This window comes from Cucumis melo, chromosome 8, assembly GCF_025177605.1.
Source record: "Cucumis melo cultivar AY chromosome 8, USDA_Cmelo_AY_1.0, whole genome shotgun sequence".
NCBI classification, from domain to species: domain Eukaryota; kingdom Viridiplantae; phylum Streptophyta; class Magnoliopsida; order Cucurbitales; family Cucurbitaceae; genus Cucumis; species Cucumis melo.
The window spans coordinates 12,097,138-12,119,870 of record NC_066864.1 but is presented as its reverse complement, the minus strand read 5'-3'; the positions used below and the strand labels follow the sequence as shown (position 1 = coordinate 12,119,870).

At 34.8% G+C, this 22,733-nt stretch overlaps 2 protein-coding genes, 1 long non-coding RNA gene and 1 other non-coding gene across 4 annotated transcripts; 2 read left to right on the top strand and 2 right to left on the bottom strand.

Moving 5' to 3' along the window:
• The first annotated feature begins 4,120 nt into the window (after nt 1-4,120).
• Nucleotides 4,121-6,014, top strand: LOC127150458 (uncharacterized). The gene is made up of 2 exons (XM_051088234.1): nt 4,121-5,048; nt 5,129-6,014. The coding sequence occupies exons 1-2, from the start codon at nt 4,138-4,140 to the stop codon at nt 5,919-5,921; spliced, it is 1,704 nt and encodes a 567-aa protein (XP_050944191.1). The 5' UTR covers nt 4,121-4,137; the 3' UTR covers nt 5,922-6,014.
• Nucleotides 6,015-6,043: 29 nt separating this feature from the next.
• LOC127150459 (uncharacterized) lies at nt 6,044-7,720 on the top strand. Its single transcript, XM_051088235.1, has 6 exons — nt 6,044-6,143; nt 6,234-6,490; nt 6,581-6,796; nt 6,872-7,063; nt 7,145-7,499; nt 7,585-7,720. Exons 1-5 carry the CDS (start codon nt 6,059-6,061, stop codon nt 7,490-7,492), a joined length of 1,098 nt encoding a protein of 365 aa, XP_050944192.1. The 5' UTR covers nt 6,044-6,058; the 3' UTR covers nt 7,493-7,499; nt 7,585-7,720.
• A 4,736-nt stretch (nt 7,721-12,456) lies between these two features.
• LOC127150460 (uncharacterized) lies at nt 12,457-13,508 on the bottom strand. The gene is made up of 2 exons (XR_007822788.1): nt 13,288-13,508; nt 12,457-12,787 (listed from the first exon to the last, which is right to left on the bottom strand). It is a non-coding gene; the product is annotated as an uncharacterized LOC127150460 (long non-coding RNA).
• LOC127150776 (U6 spliceosomal RNA) lies at nt 12,607-12,709 on the bottom strand. The gene has a single exon (XR_007823355.1). It is a non-coding gene; the product is annotated as a U6 spliceosomal RNA (small nuclear RNA).
• Nucleotides 13,509-22,733: the final 9,225 nt, after the last annotated feature.

Genomic DNA, 22,733 nt, shown 5'->3' with positions numbered 1-22,733 from the left:
AAGTTCTGTACTATTCTGAAAAAGATAGAAAGTGTATTATGTGGTGAGTAATCTAAAAAAAATGTTTAAAAGGAGGCATTTAGATATTTAAAGAAGCTGAATTACACCACGGTTCTTCTTAAATTAGCTTCAATATCTAAAAGTTGATTGCAGCAGTTTGCCTAACTTCCCTACGAGCAGTGGAGAAAGGGTTAGCCTTGGCAAACTTCACTAAATTAAATTGCAAACTAATTTGTGATATTTAAAATTAGAAGTGTTCATCATCTCCTTTACAATATCAAAAGCTTCCATTTGTATTTACCTTAGGAAGTTTCTATGTTATCCCTTTTCACACGGCTACCCTTTACATATCTACATCAGAAAAAAAATAAATGTCTTTCTAAGATTCATAAACATTTGATTTCAAACAGTGCATTGCAAAGTGTTAAAACTTTAGTGTTTTTTTTCTTTGTGTTTTGTTTGATGATTATTAAGATGACTTCATTCTCTGCAGACGAGACTTCAAAACAAAGTTGTTCTAATCCAGTGTTAGGAAAAAGAAAATCGATTAAACCACCATCATTGGTATGGAAACATTTTATAAAAGTAGAAGGATGTGATCCTAAATATCCTAGGGCTGCTTCTAAACATTGTGGGGCTTCTTATGCTTGTGATTCTAAAAGAAATGGTACCACTAATTTAAAAAGACATTTAGAAAAATGTAAGAAGTATGTAAATCCATTTGAAGATAATGTTGCAGGAGAGGGAGATTCTGAAAGTAGTTTGATGGCTACGTCCTTCACTCAAGAAAATTGTAGAATAATGCTTGCTAGTATGGTTAACTTGCACTACAAGAAAATGGCCCATTCCCGACGCCGAAAATCACGTCGGCATAAAAAACGTCGGGAATAAGGGCTTTCCCGACGCCATCAATAACGCGTCGGGAGATGCGTCGGGAAAACAATCTTTCCCGACGCACCACGAAGGCGTCGGCAACAATACGTCGGGAAAAGGGACTTTTCCCGACGCCGTGCACAGTGCGTCGGGAGAGGCGTCGGGAATAGGGGTTTTTCCCGACGCCACGTAAAACGTCGGGAAAAGGGGTTTAATGAGCGTCGGGAATTCCCCTTTTCCCGACGCATTTTGGGGGATTTCCCGACGCCTCGTGACTGCGTCGGGAAATCCCCTTTAAATTCATTTCAGTTCTGTATTCACAGAACCGAAGCCGAGAGGAGAGGAGAAAAAGAAAGGAGAAGAAGAAGAAGTCGCCTTGCCGTTGTTTCCTTTTGTTCCGCCGCCGTCCGTCGCCGACCGCCCTCGCCGTTGTTCCTCGTCGCCGTCTGCCACGTTAGGTAAGTCAAATATGTAAATTTATTTGATTTAAGTTTATGTTTTAGGGTTTTTTTTTGATAAAAATTAGTTTAGGGTTATTTTTTATGAAAATTAGTTTAGGATTTTCTTTTGGAATAGATTTTTGTTTGTTAAATGTATTTTTGTATAGAGTGTGTGTAATTTGTAGTTGAATTGAAATTTGAAATTTGAATGGTTTAGGATTTTTGTTTTAGAAAATTGAATAAAATTGAATGGGTGTTGAATTGGGGGAGAGGTTTATTGTTAAATTGAAAATTGAATTGGGAGGGGGGGTTTATATTTGAATTGAAAATTGAAAATTGAAATTGGGGGGGGGGGGGGGGGGGGAGGGGAATTTAGTTGAATGGAAAATTGAAATTGGGGGGGGGGGGGGAGTGGAGTTAATAGTTAAATTTAAAATTGAATTAAAGGGAGGGGGTTTAAGTTAAATTGAAAATTGAGATTGGGGGGGGGGGGGGGGGGGGGGGGGGGAGGGAGGGGAATTTATAGTTGAATGGAAAATTGAAATTGGAGGTGGGGGGGGGGGGGGAGTGGAGTTAATAGTTAAATTTAAAATTGAATTGGAGGGAGGGGGTTTAAGTTAAATTGAAAATTGAGATTGGGGGGGGGGGGGAATTTATAGTTGAATGAAAAATTGAAATTTGAAAAGGGGGGGGGAGAGTTAATAGTTAAATTGAATTGGGAATGTAATATGTGTGTTAAGATTTGTTTTTGCTATCCTGCAGTTATGGTAGCTTTTTTGTTCTGGATTTGTTTATGTTTGGGATGGCTATCCTGCAGTTATGGTAGCATTTTTTGTTTTGAATTTGTTTATGTTTGGGATGGCTATCCTGCAGTTATGGTAGCCTTTTTTGTTTTGAATTTGTTTATGTTTGGGATGGCTATCCTGCAGTTATGGTAGCCTTTTTTGTTTTGAATTTGCTGGTATCAAGGGGTGGTAGTTAGGATAGCTTGAAGTATTTTGTTGTTAATAATTAGGTTGTGTTGGCTATCCTGCAGTTATGGTAGCCTTTGTAGTTTGGAGGGGTTTGTAGGATGTGAAGATATTTTGAAGTATTGTGTTGTTAATAATTAGGTTGTGTTGGCTATCCTGCAGTTATGGATAAGGGTTGGATGAAACTTAGAAATAAGTTATCCCTTGAGTATAGACATGGAGTGACCCAATTTTTAGAATTTGCCAAATTTCACGTTGATGCTTACGGACGATTGAGGTGTCCATGCAAGAGATGTTTGAATTTAAATTGGAGCTCATTAGAGGGTGTGGAAAGACATCTGCTGACTATAGGAATATCCCCCTACTACACAGAATGGGTGTATCATGGAGAGTCATTAAGCTATAGAGGTACAGAAAACTTTGAGGAAGGAACTAGTAGTAATCCTTTTAATGAAGGAACTAGTAGTACACAATTTAATGAAGAAGGTGATATCTTTGGTATGCTAAATGATTTACAAGCCCCTATTGAACATGAAGAGGAAATAGAGGAATTTCGTTTGGAAGATGAAATGGCGATGAATGTTGGGGTAAATATAGATGAAGATACAACAAATAATATATTTCAGGACTTATTGAATCAAGCACGTAATGAGTTGTACCCCGGTTGTTCTGAATTTTCGTCGTTGAATTTTTTGGTTAAGTTGATGCATGTGAAAGTTCTAAATGGTTGGAGTAACAAGTCGTTCGACATGTTGTTAGAACTTTTAAGAGCAGCGTTTCCAATGTGTAATAGTACTATTCCTAGTTCATTTTATGAAGCAAAACGAAAACTTCGTGACTTGGGCTTGGGATACGAGACTATTCACGCGTGCAAGTATGATTGTGTATTGTATTGGAAAGAGTTTGCTGATTTGCAACATTGTCCTACATGTGGCGAGGCTAGGTACAAGGTTAATGATAATAGAGGGAAAAAAATTCCGCATAAGGTATTGCGCCACTTTCCTTTAGTACCTAGATTACAGCGCTTGTTTGTATCGCAGGAAGGGTCTGCTGACATGAGATGGCATAGGGACAAACGTGTTGAAACAGATGATGTCTTGAGACATCCAGCTGATGCAGAGGGGTGGAAGCACTTTGATTCTGAATTTCCTGATTTTGCTTCTGATCCACGAAACGTGCGTTTGGGCTTGGCTTCAGATGGGTTTAACCCATTTGGTCAAATGAGTACCTCGTACAGTATGTGGCCTGTTGTGTTACTTCCTTACAATTTGCCACCATGGAAATGCATGAAAGAGACAAATTTCTTTATGTCATTGCTCATACCCGGTCCTAAATCTCCTGGTAGGGAAATTGATGTGTATCTCCAACCATTGATTGAGGAATTGAAAGACTTATGGACTTTTGGGGTGCGTACGTATGACTCTCTTACAAGTCAGTTCTTTCAGCTATACGCAGCCTTGTTGTGGACGATTAATGACTTCCCGGCGTATGGTGACCTATCAGGGTGGAGTACGAAGGGGTATCAGGCATGTCCTATATGCATGAGTGATAGATCGTCCTTCGGGATACGAGGTAGAATATCTTTCATGGGACATAGACGCTATCTTCCACAGAATCACGTGTGGCGTAGAAGTAGGCTACACGATGGAAAGGTAGAGCGTAAGGCTCCTCCTGTGGTGATGAATGGGCATGAAATATTAGAACAACTAGATCAGTTGGAATTTCCAGTTATGAGTAAACATCCTTCAATACAGGATAAGAAAAGAAAGAGAGCTCTTAATTGGACGAAGAAAAGTATTTTTTTCAATCTTCCTTATTGGTCAAGACTTTTGTTACGTCACAAACTTGATGTAATGCACATTGAGAAGAATGTTTGTGACAATTTGATTGGTACGTTATTGAACATCGAAGGGAAAACGAAGGATACCACGAATGCTAGGTTGGACTTACAAGATCTGAAGATAAGAAAGGATTTACATCTTGTAGAAGTGGGTAACCGATTGGTGAAGCCACATGCGAGCTACACGTTGACTACCAGTGAACGAGTAGAGTTTTGTAAGTTTCTGAAATCAGTTAAGTTTCCCGATGGATTTGTTTCCAATATATCGAGATGTGTGCATGAAAGAGAGGGGAAAATATCAGGACTAAAAACGCATGATTGCCATGTTTTATTACATCGACTGCTACCAATTGGTATTCGAGCATTCTTACCGAAGAACGTATACACTGCTATAACCGAATTATGTAATTTTTTCCGTGACTTGTGCGCCCGAACGATAAGAGTAAGTGATCTAGACAGATTGCAAGCAGATATCATAATCATACTTTGTAAGTTGGAAAGAATATTTCCACCTGCCTTTTTTAGCGTTATGGTGCACCTTGCCGTTCACTTACCATATGAAACGAAGATTACTGGTCCGGTTTCTTATAGTTGGATGTATCCGATTGAAAGGAGTCTACGAACGTTAAAGCAGTATGTTAGAAACAAAGCACGTCCTGAGGGGTCAATTGCAGAAGGCTATATCATGAATGAATCTAGTACCTTTTGTTCACGTTACCTACGTGGTATAGAGACTCGATTCACAAGAGATGAGCGAAATGATGATACCATTGTAGAGAACGAGGTAATTGGTGATTTTGAAATTTTCAAGCAGAAAGTACGACCCTTAGGTGCATCAAGTGTTCGTGCTATATCAGAGGAAGAGAAACGACTCTTCCATTGGTACATACTGAATAATGCTGACGAAATAACAGAGTATCGCAAGTAAGCATATTCATCATCTTTGTAATTTTTAAATATTTGTTATATATTGTTCTTACAGAAATTAAACTCATCTCTATTAGGAAACATTTGAGGCTCCAACGTCGACATGCTCAAACTTCTATGGATTTGTATAAAATACATGAACGAGCATTCCCTGAATGGTTTCGAGCACAGGTGTTAGAACTGCGTCAGTCTGCAAACCTATCTGATGATTTCTTCTCACTAGCGATGGGACCATCCTTTGACGTTCGTTGTTACAATGGATGCATCGTTGGTGGTGTAAGATTTCACACTATTGAACTTGATTCTCGACGTACTACTCAAAATAGTGGAATAATGGTCATTGGTGAAAGCGATGCAAGTGGAACTGGAGACAATAATTTCTACGGTGTTCTGGACGAAGTGTTGCACGTACAATATCCGTTGGGAAGAAATGTATGGCTATTTAAGTGTCGATGGTATGACACGGACGTAAACAAAAGTCAAAGAACGACACACATTGAAGTAGGGTACAAATCTCTCAACACATCCCGATTTTGGTACGCGGAGGAACCTGTAATTCTTGCAACTCAAGCACATCAAGTTTTTTATGTAGATGATCCAAAAAATGGTATCAATTGGAAAGTTGTGCAAGTCATCCAAAATAAGCGTATTTGGGACGTGCCAGAAGTGGAGGATGTTCAGAATGACCATATTAATATAGTAGAAGTTGTTGTAAGCCACCAAGTGGATGACCACATCGAGGATGACACTCTATGCAGAAATGACGTTGATCCCACAATCGTTGAAAGACCGGTTGTGCGTCATGTCACTGATGACTTCATCGACGATGTGGATGAACACTTGTCACATGCAAGCGATGAGGAATTATAGTGACAAATTAAACCACGTATGCACATATTTATATCTAGTTTATATATTTTGATTCTAGCTATGTGTTTGTATTTGGTTATTGAATGTTTGTTTTTTATATGTCCATAGTCATTATGTCATATCGACGATCAAGTTTTATGGAGACGGACGATAAGTTCCTCCAGTTTGAGGAGGATTTAGATAACATTGCGGGAGGGTCGTCATCTGTGGGCGACAATACGGGTGAGTCTAAGAATTTTATTCATTTTTAACTTACAAATATTTCATGTAGGGGTTCCTAACTTTATATCTTATTGTCTATTTATTGAGCAGGGTCTTCTTCTCAACAAACGACCCCGACTCCTAGGAGACGTGCGCAGTCTCGACTCTTGGAGTTAGAGCGCCACGTTGCAATAAATGGGCGCATTCCGATGACGATCGCCCCTGGAGCGGAGAAGCCTATTTCTCCACACGCCGTTCGCTTCAGCCAAGCGATAGGCGTGTGCGTGCGAAAGACATTTCCCGTCCGCTGTCTTAAGTGGACGGACGTTGGGAGAGAATACATTGAGGTCGTCAAGGGCGACCTCCAGGTAATTAAATGCACTACACATTTATATATGATTTCATTTGAAACATATCTAACTTTAACCAATCTAATGTGTTATGTTTGTAATGTGCAGCGATTCTTTGTGCTTGATTTCAACGATCAAGCAATGAACAGGTTTGTTGAGCATCAGATGCTCACGACCTTTAAAGAGTTCCGGGCCGACTGTCATAAACATTTCAAAAAGTACAGCGACCCGGAGGAGGCTCGTGCCAACCCACCAAACGCATTGGTTGGACGTGATGAGGATTGGCACTTCCTCTGCGACCATTATATCAGCCGTGCATTCCAGGTATTTGTCATGATTAATTATGATAACAAGTTTTTATATGTATAAGAAATAAACAATATAATTGTTTTAATGCAGGAGCAATCACGGACAAACAAGGCTGCTCGACAGAAGCAGCCTTACAATCATAGTAGCGGGTCGAAGTCGTTTCTACAACGACAGTATGAGCTCGCTGAAAGAAGAGGGCAGCCGGTCGATCGTGTGGAATTGTTCCAGGAAACACACGTTCGAGCTGGGACATTCGTGTCGCAGGCCGCCGAGGATGCGCATGTAAGTTATACCCTTATTAATTATCCACTTTTATTATATATTTTAGCGCGTTACCTAACATAATTTTTAAATTTGTTGCAGAATCAAATGCTGGAACTCCAATCCCAGCCTACCCCAGAGGGTAGTCAGCCACTCTCTGAGGATGAGATATGCGATCAGGTGTTGGGTCGACGACCAGGCTACTCAAAAGGCCTTGGTTGGGGACCCAAGCCGAAGGCCCGCAGAACGGCAAGTGCAAGCAGTTCGTCGACATCTTGTTCGCAGTCCACACAAAAAGAGATTGAATTACAAGCTAAACTTCATGAAGCTTTGGAACGGATTGAAGTACAAGATAGAAATCACCAACCATTAGCTTCACAAGTGGAAGCTATGAAAAAGATGATTGAAGACCTAACTCGTGCACAACAGGGACCACCACATGATCCCTAGCCCTGCGGTACGTCGTATATGTCTCTATTATTCTTAAGTTTTTGCAATATATGATTATGTATTAAACTTAGTTATTTTTATACCATTTTTAGGACCGAAGGTGTAGAATGACGCGCATACGCACCTCGTTGGGAGATTGGGTCTTATGTTTATGTTTTTTGTATATTGAAAACTATATTTTCTTGTAGTCAACTTATTCGTATTATTAATTTTAATTCTATTTTTTAATTTGTGTTTGTATATTTATTGATTTAATCCAAAACGTCGCCAAATTTTTTTGAGCAATCCGAACATCATTGTGAATGTTTGAGCAAAATATTATAAGGAAAAAAGTAAAAATAAAATATTTAAAAAAATATATAAAAAATATTTCCCGACGTTCATTACGTCGGGAAAAAAAACGTCGGAAAATAGGCTTTCCCGACGCCGTGAGATGCGTCGGCATAAACGGCGTCGGGAATAAGGTTTTCCCGACGCCGTCTATGCCGACGCATACCACGGCGTCGGGAAAGGCTTTCCCGACGCCGAATTGGTACGGCGTCGGGAAAGCCTCTCGCGACGCATTTCCCCCGACGTTCTTCCCGACGTCGTTTTGTACGTCGGGATATCCTTTCCCGACGTTCTTTGCATTTTCGCCGACGTATTTGTGCGTCGAGAGTACCCACGTCTCTTGTAGTGTTGGATGAATTGTCATTTAAGTTTGTAGAAAGTGAAGGATTTCACCAATTTTGTCGGGCATTAAATCCAAAATTTGTGATTCTATCGAGAGTAATCGTTGCAAAGGATTGCTTTGAAATGTATATGAGGGAGAAAAAAAAGTTAAAAATGCATTAACTCAAAGTGGTCAAAGAGTTTGTTTAACAACAGATACATGGACTTCTGTGCAAAATATTAATTATATGGTTATAACGACTCATTTCGTTGATGATGATTAGAACTGGCACAAAAGAATTTTGAACTTTTGTCAAATAGCTAATCATAGAGAAGATACAATAGGTAGAGCCATTGAAAAGTGGTGTTTAGAAGGTTGGGGTATTGATAGGCTCTTTACTGTAACAGTTGATAATGCAAGTTCAGAAGATGTAGCCATTGCCTACTTGGTTAAAAAGTTTAAAGGTAGAAATGGGTTGGTGTTGGATGGTAAATTTATTCACATTAGATGTTGTGCCCATATTCTTAATTTAATTGTTAGTGATGCCTTAAAAGATTTGCATGTGTCTATCATTCGAATCAAAAATTCTATGAAATATGTTAGGTCATCTCCTGCTAGATTGCAAATATTTAAAGATTTTGCTAAAGAAGATAAGATGTCAGTACAAAAAATTGTCTTACAATGGATGTTCCAACCCGATCAAATTCTACTTTCACTATGTTGGATGGAACAATTAAGTGTCAAAAGATATTTGAAAGATTAGAGGAGCATGACCCTAGTTATTTGTCAAAGGATGATATTCCTACTACTGAAGATTGGGATAATGCAAAAGTATTTGTAAAGTTCCTAAAGACTTTTTCAGAGGTAACAATGAAGTTATCTGCATCTATGTCTATGACTTCAAACATATTTTTTCACGAATTTTGTTTAATCCAAGAAATAATTCGTGAATATTCATCATATGAGAATGCATTATTGAGTCAGATGATATTAAGCATGCAGACAAAATTCAACAAGTATTGGGGTATAACTACAAGTGAGAAGACCAATTTATTATTGTATGTTTCTGTAGTTTTGGACTCTAGGTACAAGCTGACTTTTGTGAATTACTGTTCTAATGAATTTTTGGAGGAAGATTGTGCAAAAATATGGACGAATAAGGTTGAAGAAGTATTTCGTCGATCATGTGATGATTATTATATGAGAATGTCATAAGAAAAATATTCACAAACACAATCATGTACACCTGTCGAAGGATTTGGCTTTCAAAGTCAAAGTGAAATGCCTTCTATCTCATCTAGTGGATCTTATAAGGCACGTGTTGATGTTCATGATAGATTTAAACAAAATAACAAAACATGTCTAGATGATGTTAAAACAGAGGTGGCTCGTTATCTGGATGAGGCTCGTATAGAAGATGAATATTTAGATTTGCTAAATTGGTGGAAGATGAATTCCTCTCGATTTAAGATCATTAGCCAAGTAGCCAGGGACATCTACGATATTCCTATATCAACTGTGCCTTCTGAGTTCGCCTTTAGCACTGAAGGACGGGTGTTAGATTCTTTTCGAAGTTCTTTAACTCCTCAAACTGCAGAGGCACTCATTTGTGCTCAAAATTAGATTCAGTCTAAACCTTTGGATGACATGACTGAAGAAATTGACGAGGCTGAAGAAATTGATGAAGGTAATATTTTGTTTGAAGTACACATTTAAAATTTTCAATTATCCCATATAAACTAGCTAACAATTTGTCATTATGATCTAGAATTCATAAACATAGGAAAGGAGATGGAAACCATATTTCAGAATCTGAATAATGACTCTATGATTTAAATCCCTACTCTCAAATCTTTATTTACATTTTTTTGTTTTATGTTGTTAACTTGTTAAATATTGAATCTTGTTTTTTTAGAGTTATTATAAATGGCAGAACTCATTTCAGGTGACTTTTTTCCACGTGGACATGGGTACGTAAAAAATAAAGTAAAGCATACAAGAGTTGTTCTACATATATATTTGTTGAGTGTTATGAAAGAGATAAATTTTTAAAATCATAAAATATTGGTTGAACAGTTTGAGTTTGGGATAAAATCATGCTTCAGTAGAAGGAATGAAGATATTGCAATTAGGATTGGAATGAGCATTGGAGTTCAGTTGCTGTTGTTTCTCATTGCTGTTGTTTCTTTATATGTCAAATCAGGTCCCCCATGAAGGGCCGATGTGTGATCTCTTATGGTCTGTTAAAAGATTTAGCTGAAGAGACATCAAAAGTGAATATTAGGTCCCATATTTATTTCTGCAGAAGTGTTAGAGATTCAAGTAAATTTTTCATTTTCCTGTTTTGTTCTAGTTTTTCTTTTTCCATCTTTTTATTAAACAATAGCTTCATATGTGTTTGTTTCCTAACCTTTTAGGAATACACAGAATTGCTTAAACAGCTCCCTGAACCAAGTGTTCTTGATTTATTCCAAAGGCAATATGCATATGAGTCTTCAATTTTAAGCTTAATAATGGAGATCTTAATAAAAACACAAGTCTTCATTCTTTGTCTATATGGTGATTTTGAGCTATTTGCCTATTTTTGCACTGCAACAATTTGGAGGTGTTAATGGCATTGCATTCTTAATATTCTGTCAAGGGGAGACCCACATTTCATTTTCCTTCTTACTTAGCTATTGAGAAATTGATTGTGTTTGTGTGTAATGTAGGGGTGGGTGAATTTGGGTTTTCAATTGTTTGTTTTTTAGGGGAAGTGGACCTCTGGTTTTTGTAAATATAATGTAATATTGTTGTTTTGAGATTGGATTTGATTGATTCTTGTTATGATTATGATGAAAATTATTTGATGATGCAATGGTTGAAAGTGGCTGATTTAATTCTAGGAAGGCAACAAAGAATGCTAGAAATCTTTGCAGGCTAGATGAACAAGTGAATAAAGTCGTGGTTGTTGTTTGAATCCATTAAATTGAATGGGTTGCAAGGGAAATTTAAGGGATTGTGAGAATGTCTACTTTTACTTACCGACGAAGATATAAAAGGTTTAGGGCTTCTACTTTTACTTTTACACGGAGGAGGAGAAAAAAACCGACCCGACACGAATGTGGGTCGGGTCGGGTCAGCTTTGCTACCAAATTAAAATCGTACTTTTCGGGTCGGGTCGGTTTTGAAGGAAACCCGACCCGACCCAATAACACCCCTACCATTTATCGCATTAACCCTCCACTGTATATATAGCACATCTTCCTCCCATTTCTAGATATCCAAGAAAACGAAAAAACATCTTTGTCTCCCTCTCGTATTCTCTCCCTCTATTATTCACTTCTGTTTTCTTCTAATTTTGTTTTCTGAGCAAGTATCTTTAGAGTGTTGCTATTTCATTTAGTTCTGGTGCAATTATGAATGAAGATCAAACTGTTTTATCCTAGGGATTATGGGGCACTTCACATCTATTTGCATATCCAAGCAGAACCGTAAAACGTCTTAAAGAAAGCGAGATCGATGACTCAGTCATTTTGTTAACGTACTTTTGTTTTGCAAGATTTCCTACTATGATGCTTAGCTCCACTGAAGTGGAAAAAAATCAACATCCCTCCTCATCAGAATGATATAAAGAAATAATTTTTGGATTAAGAGAATAGTGATAATAAAAAAGATAAAGAAAGCTTGTCATTGGGTAATACCATTTGGTAAATTTTCTCAAGTTCAAACGAAGAGCTCTTCCAAAATCAGGTAACCTAAATGCCATTAGATAAGGTTATGAGAATAAAATAAGCATAGCTCAACAACAATATAGTTCTTACACTCAACCTCGAGGTTATAAGTTTGATTCTCCAACTATACATGGTTTTTAAAACAAAATAGAATAAGAAGCTTATGGGAAACCCATAACATTTGACGTGAGGGAAAACATATGATATTTTACTTGGGTGACTTCTTAGCCAACTAAATTTAGATTTTTTTTCTATCTTTGAACTTTTTAAAATTGTTATATTTTAATCACTTAACTTTTAAAACATTCCATATTTCATGCACTAAACTTTCAAGGTTGATCCCTCTTGGTCTCAAACTTCAGAGTTGAGACTAAAATAAGACTTAACCTTTACACGACCAATTGGAAGTGAAAGTGAGTTATGTCCTTAATACCACCCCAATTAACACAAATTAGTAATGTCCTTCCTCTCTTTTTCTTTTTAAATTTCTATGACGAATAAAAAGAAAAAAAGAAAGGAAGGATCTAAGATTTATTTGGAGCATGAATTTTGGAACAAGGAAGTAAATGGTTAGGAAATTGATAACTTCACACAGCAAATTGAAAACAAATTAAGGGAGAAAAAATTGTCACTAGTACTCTTATCCAAAAACATTAACTTAGCTGAACAATACTATTAATAACCATTCTAAACATCCAGAGGTATATATTGGGAATAGGATATAGGACCAAAGGGCAAAAGGGAGGAAAAAAAATTTGGACCATTTCTCGATTTGTGCGTGTCATCCTTGCGCAGGGGCCATGCTAATCTTCTCTGTATCGTTCCAATTTTATCGGATGTCCCCGAAGGGACAATCACGAGTTTCACTAACTTGAATATATAGGATATATCATTGTTGAACCTAATCGATGTGGGAATCTCTCCAAAGCCCTGTTCGAATAGACTATTAAATTAAAGGTATCCCAACCCCACATGAAAAGAGAGCATTAAAGTTAGAGAAATGCCCAAACAAAACCCTTACGAGAAATGCCCAAATAAAACCCTTACCAGAAATTCCCAAACAAAACCCTTACAATAATAACACCAAACTCTCATAACTTCAAATAAACCAAAGGGGGGTTCGGAAATCCCTCAAATACAACTCTTTCAGGGGCCATTTGATTTTGGTTGAACTTAATTTCTTGTAAGCAGTCAAGCTGAATGAATTCAATCAGAGAAATAGAATCGACTTGAAGCAATGAACAACTATGAACTCCAACGATTCCATATGGAATCGAGAATATGTAATCAATGAACAACTATGAACAAATATGGAATCATTTACTAAAACGAGTTATAAAATGAAAATCAAAAGGGAGCTTTGTATTGGGTGATTCAGCAAAGAAAAAGAAATGAAATGCCAAAAGAGGAATAAGAAAGAAGGAACTAACCTTGAGGTGGGTTGACGAAATCCTCATGTGAGAGGAACGGAGAAAGCTAGAGAATTAGTAAAAGTGGAGCACAGATTGGAAGAATTTAAGGTAATAAGAGGATGGCCATGAGAGCAGCAGCTACGTGTCGTCGCCATTACTCTCCAACACCAAAAGAAAAAATAAAGGTTAAAATAGTTTCATTTGAGGTAAAGAGTTATTTATTCTTTTTGGCAATTTGCAATGGAAGCACTATAATTACAATTAACGTTTAATTTTTTTAATTTTAAAATTTAATTCTTTCATTTTTTTTATTATTTTTTTTTTTTTTGTGTTAAAATTGTGTTAAATTAGACCTTCAAAGCATTTGTACAAATTTAAAGGTTTAATTTTATAGTGATAAAATTTCTACAATCGTTATAGGTTTGGGATCCAATATTAACACTTCTAGAAGTTTAGGGGTCCAAATTTTACAATCAAAAGATCTATGGTATAATTGTAACTACTACCATACTTGAAGGGTGACTTTTATGATTTACCTTTATAATATGAGATGATAACAACAAATGTCGGATGACCTAAAGATAAAATAGAACATTGTTTTAAATATTTTTTGTTGTTTTAAGAACTTTTTCTGTTTCAAGATAAAGTTTTGGCCACTTCTCGACATAAACTATTTCAATTTGAAAGATAGCAAAAAATAAAATAATAATTGGTAGAAAATAAAAAAAATTTGAAATAACATTGATGGCGACTAACTGGTGATCATTATAAAATAGTATTTACAGAGGTTATTATTATGACATTGGATAAACTTTGCTTGAAATGTCCTCTTATAAATAAATATTTTTAACATTGTTCAATAAATAACATATTGATAAGATAAGTTTTTATATTTAAGTTTGAAATTTCAATTTCAGGTATATTGTCTTACATTTTTAGAAATACATATTCCTTGTCAAAAAAGACAAAAAAAAAAAAAAACCACCCCTTGATTTCATTAAAAGTTTCATAAATGTCTCTATAAAGTTACTTTTGGAGTCTCGCGCTCCCAGAAAATCTTGGAGCCATTGCTTATGGAATTTACCAAAAACTTCGTTTCTTTAGTAAATTCTTTCCATAGAATGACAACTTAAAAAAGCTAAAGCTAAAGTTATAAAGATAAAAAGAAAAAAAAAAAAAGCAATAAAGTTATAAAGATATAGTTCATTTTTTAAGGGGTTGTGAGGTTTTAGGATTGTTGGGGGGAGAAAATTAGACTTTAAAGATAAAAAAGAAAAAAAAAAGAGTAAAAAGTCCAATTTAGCCTTGAATGAAATTTTCCCTTCTTTTTCACCCAACAAACTCACAATCTTCTCCCACTTGTTATCTTCTTCCTCTAACTTCTCTCTAACCTCTTTCAAATTCTCTTTCTCTTCAAAATTTGTTTATTTTAATTATTAAAAAGTATTTTTAAAATAAATTTATATATTAATTGTTTTAACAAGTAATAAATTAGATTGTTTTTCCTTTTTATAGTTTGATAAGATATTTTTTTAACTACGTTATATTAACTTATCTAGTTGAATTTGGATATGATTTTTTTTACAATTAAACATTTATATAGTTTCATCTCTTTGATTTAAATTTTAGAACAAAATATTTAGGTTTATGATTATTTTATTTTATCTTTTTATGTGAAATTAGATAGGTGTGTACCTTAACCTTAATTTACTTATTTATTTATTTAATAATTTATTAAACTTATTCTTTCAGACTTTTATGGTTAATTTTCATAAATATAACAAAGCATTAAAATATTTATCGTCTGTATAACAAAATCAAAAAACCCATAAAGCTTGCTATTTTTTTTTAAATATTCTAGGTTTAATTGTTCTTCCTTTCAATATTCTTTCATATCTTCTTCTGTAATTTTCTTTTTCTTTCTATCTTCTTTCTTCTTTTCTTCTGCAATTTTTCATTTATACTTTTTTGAAATCATGATCTTTGTTTCTAATCAATCATAAATCTTGCATTATTTTTTTTAAAGTGTTTTTGGTTCAAGATCGTGTACCAAATATAAAAAATCTTGGTACACGATCATGAACAAAAATCAAATTTCTACCTCTCTTAAGAAAGATTAAGAATAAGTTTGAAAGAATAAGTTTAATAAATCATTAAATAAATAAGTAAATCAAGGCTCGGATACACACCTATCTAATTTCACATAAACAGATAAAATAAAATAAAATAATCATAAGCCTATATATATAGATGAAGCAAATATATATATATATATAACAACAAACCACATCCAAATTCAATTAATAAGTTAATCTAACACAATTAAAAAGAATATCTCATCTAACTATAAAAAGTAAAAAAAAAACAATCTAACTTATTACTGTTTAAATTTATGACATGTTTAAAAAAAGAATCATAAATAAGGAAAAAAAAAGTTGATGGAAACTTAAAACAAAAACGGTGTAAGAGTAGAAAATTAATATAAATTTATATCAAAAATCTTTTTTAATAATTAAAATAAACAATTTTCAAGAGAATGAGAGTTTGAAAGAAGTTAGAGAGAAGTTAGAGGAAAAAGATAAGAAATGGCGGAAAAGAGTGAGTTTGTTATGTGAAAGAGAAGGAGAAATTTCAATCAAGGGTAAATTGAGGTCGTGTATCTGATACATGACTTTGCTTGGAAGTCGTGGATGGGGTCCACATCTTCAATATGTGGACCCCACACTTTCTTCTTTTTTTAAGATATTTATTATATATATTTAATATTAAATAAATATATATATATATATATAGGAAAACTCTTATAAATGTAACAAAACATAAACTATTTATGGTCCGTATAACAAAACCCATAAAATTAACCATTTTTTTAAATATTCCAGGTTTGCCCTTCCATCTTTCTTTTCTTCTTCCATCTTTCTTTTCTTCTTTGCGATTCGTCTTCCTCCAGCTATTTCTTTCATCGTCTTCCTTGTCATGCGATTTCGTCTTTCTTCTTTCCGCTTTTTTTTTCTGCAATTTCTTTCCATCATCTTTCTTATTTTTTTAATTCTTTATTTACGTTGTTTAATCTTTCTATCATTTTTCTTCTTTTCCTCTTTTCTTTTTTTCGATTTTCCATCATCTTTCTACTTTTCCTCTTCTTTTTTTTCGTTGCGATTTCTTTCTATCGTCTTTTTTCTTACAAAAAAATAGTAAAATCTGAAAGATCGTGTATAAAGAATTTTGAAAAAAATCATTTAGATTAGAAAGCCAAATGTAAATTATCGTATAAAAAAGTAAACAAGTAAAGAAAATAAACGATCGTGTAAAAAAAATAAAAAATTGTGTATAAAGAATCTTGAAAAAAAAATCATTTAGATTGGAGTAGCCAATGTAAACGATCGTTTAAAAAAAGTAAACGATCGTGTAAAAGAAAATAAAAGATTGTATATAAAGAATCTTGAAAAATATCATTTGGATTCGTGTAAAAGAGGTAAACGATCGTCTATTTTTAACATGACTTTCAGAAAATACGTTATTTTTTAAAAAAAATCATTATCCTTATTATAATGTACTTGAAATAGTATTTTAAAGATTTTTTAAAAGAAGTCTATTCAAAATGACATTGTGAGAAGAAAGTGTGTTCTTTATTTTTAATATATTTCATAATTTTAATACATCTAAATTTTGCACAGATTAATATATAAATTTATAATAATTTTTGAATTTTTAGTTTCAATAAAACCACCCCTCGATTTCATTAAAAGTTTCATAAACATCTCTTGTAACAACCCATAAATTGAAGGGACTTATTATGAGTATTACATTAAGTGGACTTCGAACTTAAGGAATATTCGGCTGTTTTGTGTTGGATTAATTGAATATATATACATGGGTGTGTATGTTTGATTAAAGATTTTGGAGTTTGGTAGAATTTGTTTTTAATTAAGACATGAGAGCCAAGTATCCCAAGTTGTTCAAAGATTAAAACTTTCGAGGACGAAAGTTTCAAAAAGGAGGGAAGATTGTAACGCCCCAAAAATTAAGATAATTTTGGAGTTAGTTATCTTAATTTTGTTTAATTAGATTTAATTTATTGGGCATTATTTTGAATTCATTTAATGAGAATTATTTGATTTATGTGGGAATTGAAATTAATTAAATATTTGTTGGATGAATATTTAATTAATTAGAGGTTTTGGCATGTGGTGTTTGTTGAGTTTTTTATTAAATGGTAAGTTAAGAGGATTAAGTAAAGTTGTAGGTTTTTAGTGTTGTTGAAGTTGAATTTAATTAAATAATTATGGATGTCTAAGAGACCGCATGTAATTATGATTATGCATTAATGGTAGCTAAAATGCATAACCTGATGCTATTGATAATGACTGTCATTATACTGAGATGTCATGTGATGACTGATGTCATGTTATGACTGGTAGTATGTTGTGATGATGACTGATGTCATCTTATGACTGGTAGTATGTTGTTGATGACTGTTGATGATTGTTGATGCATGATATATTAATCACATGATTAAGGACGTTAAGATTAATATTCATGCCATGTTATGATGTTATGTTGTGCTACATGCTATGGATAGGGTGTTCTGTTAACTTTGTCTATTAGAGTCGTACCTGCATGGGTGTCCTTTGGGATCACCACCTATTTAGGATTGCGTAGTCCGACGGGATCGCCAGTCTAGCATGGATATAGATGTGATTCGAGTGATTCGACGGGATCCTCACAGCCCGATTGTCTTAGTGTTTCCTTCGGGTTCGCTACAGACCAGTATGTCCTAGGTGCTCCCTCGGGACGCCGAAGACCAGATTATGTTCCTACGGGAGCGCATGTTGCACGTGTTCGGGAACATGCCAGTTATTGGGTACCTTTTTCAGGACTCTAATGGGAAGTTAACAGACACCTAGCGGGACTAGTAGTGGGTCCCTTGCTGAGTATATGTTTATACTCACTCTTTCTATGTTTAATATTTCAGGCGAAGGTAAAGGTAGAGGAAAGCTAGCGAGCGACAAAGAAGGATCCGTGACATGCCATATGGGGACTCAGTTTTGCTTCCACGTTTATGTTTCAGTGTTTTAATATTCCGTTTTTAATAAAAATTTAGTCTTCCCTCCTTTCCAAAAAAGTAGTGTTTGTGATTGTTTCTTTTTAGTAATGACCTCAGCTTAGTATAAAGAGTTGGGTCATTACAATAACTGCAGGATAGTCATCCCAAATCAATGACAAAGTTATTCAACATAAACAGGCTACCATAACTTCAGGATAGCCAAAACAAATTTTAACACATATTACAGAATTTTTAACGCAAACAAATTCGAATGCCCCTCTCAAATTTTCAATTCAAACCCCCCACCCCCTCTCCCATTCCAAATATTCAATTAACCCCCCTGGCCTACTTCCAAATTTAAATTCAACCCCCCACTTCAAATTTTCAATTCAACCCTAAATTTCCCATTCAAAATTTAAATTCAACTAAACCCACTTCAAATTTTCAATTCATCCTCCACCACTTTCAAAATTTAAATTAAACCAACCCCCACTTCAAATTTCAATTCAACAACATTCAAAGTTTCAATTCAACATATATTCAATACAACAATACATTTCACAAACAAAAATCTATTCCAAAACAAAATCCTAAAACAATTTTTTTTTTAAAAAAAAAAGAACCCTAAACTATCTAAATAAACCTAAAAATTAACAATTTTAAACTTACCTCAATGTACGACGATAGACGGTGACAAGGGACGATGAGGGCATGACGGCGAATCCTTCTTTATTTCGCTTCTCTCTTTTTTCTTATTTGCCTCATTTCAGTTATGTCTTTCACATAACTGAAATGAAATTTATAGAGGATCTTTCGATGCAGTCCAAAAATGTCGGAAGATCCCACTAACGGCGCCAGAAATGCTCCTTATTTTCGACGCCGTTTTCGACGCACAATAATAGTGTCAAGACTGCTCCTTATTTCTGACACCATCCCCGACGCATGATGCATGATGTTGGGAATACATATCTACCATAATTAATGTGGCTTAATTTCCGACGGTTCTTTCTCGACACATACACGGGGCGTCGGGATAACATGTAATTCCTAACGCCAGCCCGACGCATGATGCATGGCGTCGAGAATACATCTCTGACATAATTAATGTCATCTGTTTTTCGGTGCTTCTTTTCTGATGCGCCGTGTATGCATCGGAAAAACATATAATTCCCGATGTTCATTTTACGATGCCGGGAATAGCACTTTCTCCCAACGTTTTACACTCGATGTCGAAAGAACCTGTCATTTTTGACGATTTTTCTATCGACGTCTTTCTTTGCATCGGGAGAATCTTAATTTCTTGAAGTGAGGGTAAACCACATTTATTTCTTTTGAACAATGCTCGTAAAATAAAACACTGTAACGTTATTCACCGTACATATGTAAATCTTTTTTGTCACTCACAAGTTATTGCTTGAGTAACTGGAAACTATACGTAAATAACAGGTTTTAAAGACAAGGTGTCACTCACACAAAATATTTAGCCTTGGCTTCCCCCTTTCTTGTTGAAATTTATGTCCTAAAACTCATACTTTGTTATTTGATTCAATAAGTTTATTATTACATGCTATAATCTTAAAACCAATAAATTAAGGTCCCGAGGCTATTTTACTAAGTTTGTTAATACACTTCAACTTTATGTAGAAACATAAACATGGATTAAGTTCGAGTTAACAGCCCAAATAGTCTATAGTGTATGAATAAGGTTGGACGCCTTATTCTGGAAAAACACTATGGATGCGGTTCGTTCCGTAGTTAGTATAAACGATATAATCCTAAATCGTTCATGTGGAGACATGGGAGTGGGGGCATCCTATGTAAATGATTTGCATAAGACTGAAACCACGAAATAGTCATTTTTTTAGTTATAACGCCGTAAACTATATAAACTGACTATTTCAATTATAATGACCTAGGTAACCTGATCTTAATCCTGAGCTAACTATGAACTTCTGTTCATTTGGTAGTATTCTTAGATCTGCATAGGTGAGGGTAGCTCATCTTCGCTGGCCCAATAAGCCTTCCATTTCAAGGATAAGATCGAGTCGATAGCTAGGGACATAGGGTGCAAGACGGAATTCACTCCTATCCAGTTTTGGGATAGTAGACGAAGTTCACTCCTACCCTTAAGGACTGAATCCATGTCTTGAACAAGGGGCCCCACCTTCTCATTGGCCCGAGAAGGATTCAAGTTTATAGGTTGGACTTTAAGCCAATTGTTCAATAGTGGATCAGTGGGTCTTAAGGAGCAAGATGTAATCTCGGGGATAAAATGGTATTTTGACCCAATCAAGATTACGAACAACCTGTGAAGGATCAACTTACCCATCATGGTTATATCAGGTGGACAGAAATATATCTATAGTGAGGAGAGTGCAACTACGAGTCTTTAGTGGAATGACTCATTAGTTAACGAATGTTGATTAAGCTTGGTCTAAAAGAGTTTAGCCATTTAATCTCGAATCGTTGGAGCCCATGATCTATAGGTCAATTAGGTTCCCCTACTAGCTCATATGGATTCAACTTAGAGCAATATGTAGGAATAACTCGAATTGTTCGAATTAGGTAAAGAGAGAGAAACCGACAAGTATATATGATATAAGTCGGTAAATATAAACTTTAAGCTTTATATTTAAATATGATTTGGATTCATATTTAGAAGCTTGGAAAGTTTTGAAATGGTCAAAATTGTAAAAGTCAACATGTTGACTTTTGACTTTGAAAAACAAAACTTTGATGGGATTTATATTCAAATATGATTTGAATTTTAGAAAAATGAATGTGGATTCATACTCAGGAGGTTGGAATTAGTCAAGACGGATAAAATAGCAAAAAGTCAAAAAGTTGACTTTTGACTAAGAAAAGTCAAAGTTTGACTTTGACTTAATGGTCAAATGACCAAATTGCCCTTTGACTAAGCCACTAATTCCATTAATAGTTAATGGATTAATTAGGTGTTAAGATTTCATGAAGTAAATTGCATGCTTTTTGCATGTAATTTTCTTTATAAACTTCCATTTACAGAATGAGGAGTGGCTGATAAAGTTTTCATGAAAATTCTTAAAACGATACACCTTTCTCCTTCCATCTCTCTAAGATTTCCTTCATAAAAATGAATCCCACAACTCGGTTCTTAGTCCTGAGATTAGTAGGTCAACGTAATGGTTGAACTACAAAGGTAAGCTTACCGTTTACCTTCTTTATTCTTCGTTTAGATACATATAGAGTAAAGCATGATCCTAGTCTTCCACTACTGTATGCTCTCTTTATTGTTTATCCTTCATTTCTAGCTTCCAGCTTTCTCTTTTCGTTCGACGGCTGGAGGATCCGTCTATTCAGCATTTGAAACCTTCTCATTTCTTCCTCATAAGAAAAATCTACAGTTTTCTTTTCGGAAAAAAATGTCATTTTCTTTTCCTTTTTGGCCCTATTTATAGAGACCTTTCACATCCAAAGGTCACTTCTATGCCTTATATGTGTCATTTTAACACGTATAGCATTATGCTACTAATCTAAACTAGACATGTTGCCTGTTTGTCAGCGGCGATTTGACTTTTCTTTAAGACGCACACCTTATCTCATTGGGAAATAAAACTCTCAATTAACTTGATTGTTCCTATTCTCTTCCTGAAGAAGCTACCGTCATTTCTTTTCCCACAACGAGTTGTCATGTCGTTTGACAAGACATTTACTTTCTCGCTTCAATCTTTTGGGTACTGATACTTCTCACGAGATCCTGCCAATGCCTTACTCAACACATTGCCTTTCTTACCACTATTTCTATCGCGTTACTCACCTTCATGCAATAGAGCCATTTGGCTAACGTTTTTCTCTTTGCGTCACCTGCTTTCTTTTACATCCTTCCCCACAAGATGTCTCAACACTTACTCAACAAGGCTTTCTCCATCAGAACGTCTTTTCCAGATCAGAGCCTTACACATTTAACTTTCAATACTATTGGTTTTTTTTTTTTTTTTTTTTTTTTTGGTTTTGAAAAGGAATTGGTTTTTTTTTTTTTTTGTTAGTGAACTTTTGTCTATTTTAGTCACTTAACTAGAAATTTAAATATCTGATGTTTTTCAACATCAAATATTATGGGTTGTGCCATAACACTATTGTTATGGTATATAGTCCAATCCAGCATGAACCTTTTAAAAATATTGTTTGGAAGAGATTTCCATTGGAATTATGAAAAGAAAATTTGCAAAATTGACTATTAATTATAATTTATAGTCTTCAACAATTTACTTTCTTTATTATTATTTGTTAAAGATTACCAGTTGAAGTCATCCTTCTCACAATAATGGTATGAAAATATTTGGGCAGGGGTAGTTTTTTTTTCTTTCTTTCTGTTATTGATATGATATAAAGTTAATTAGGCTTAGAATGACCTGTTAAGTTATTTTTCTTTAGTTCC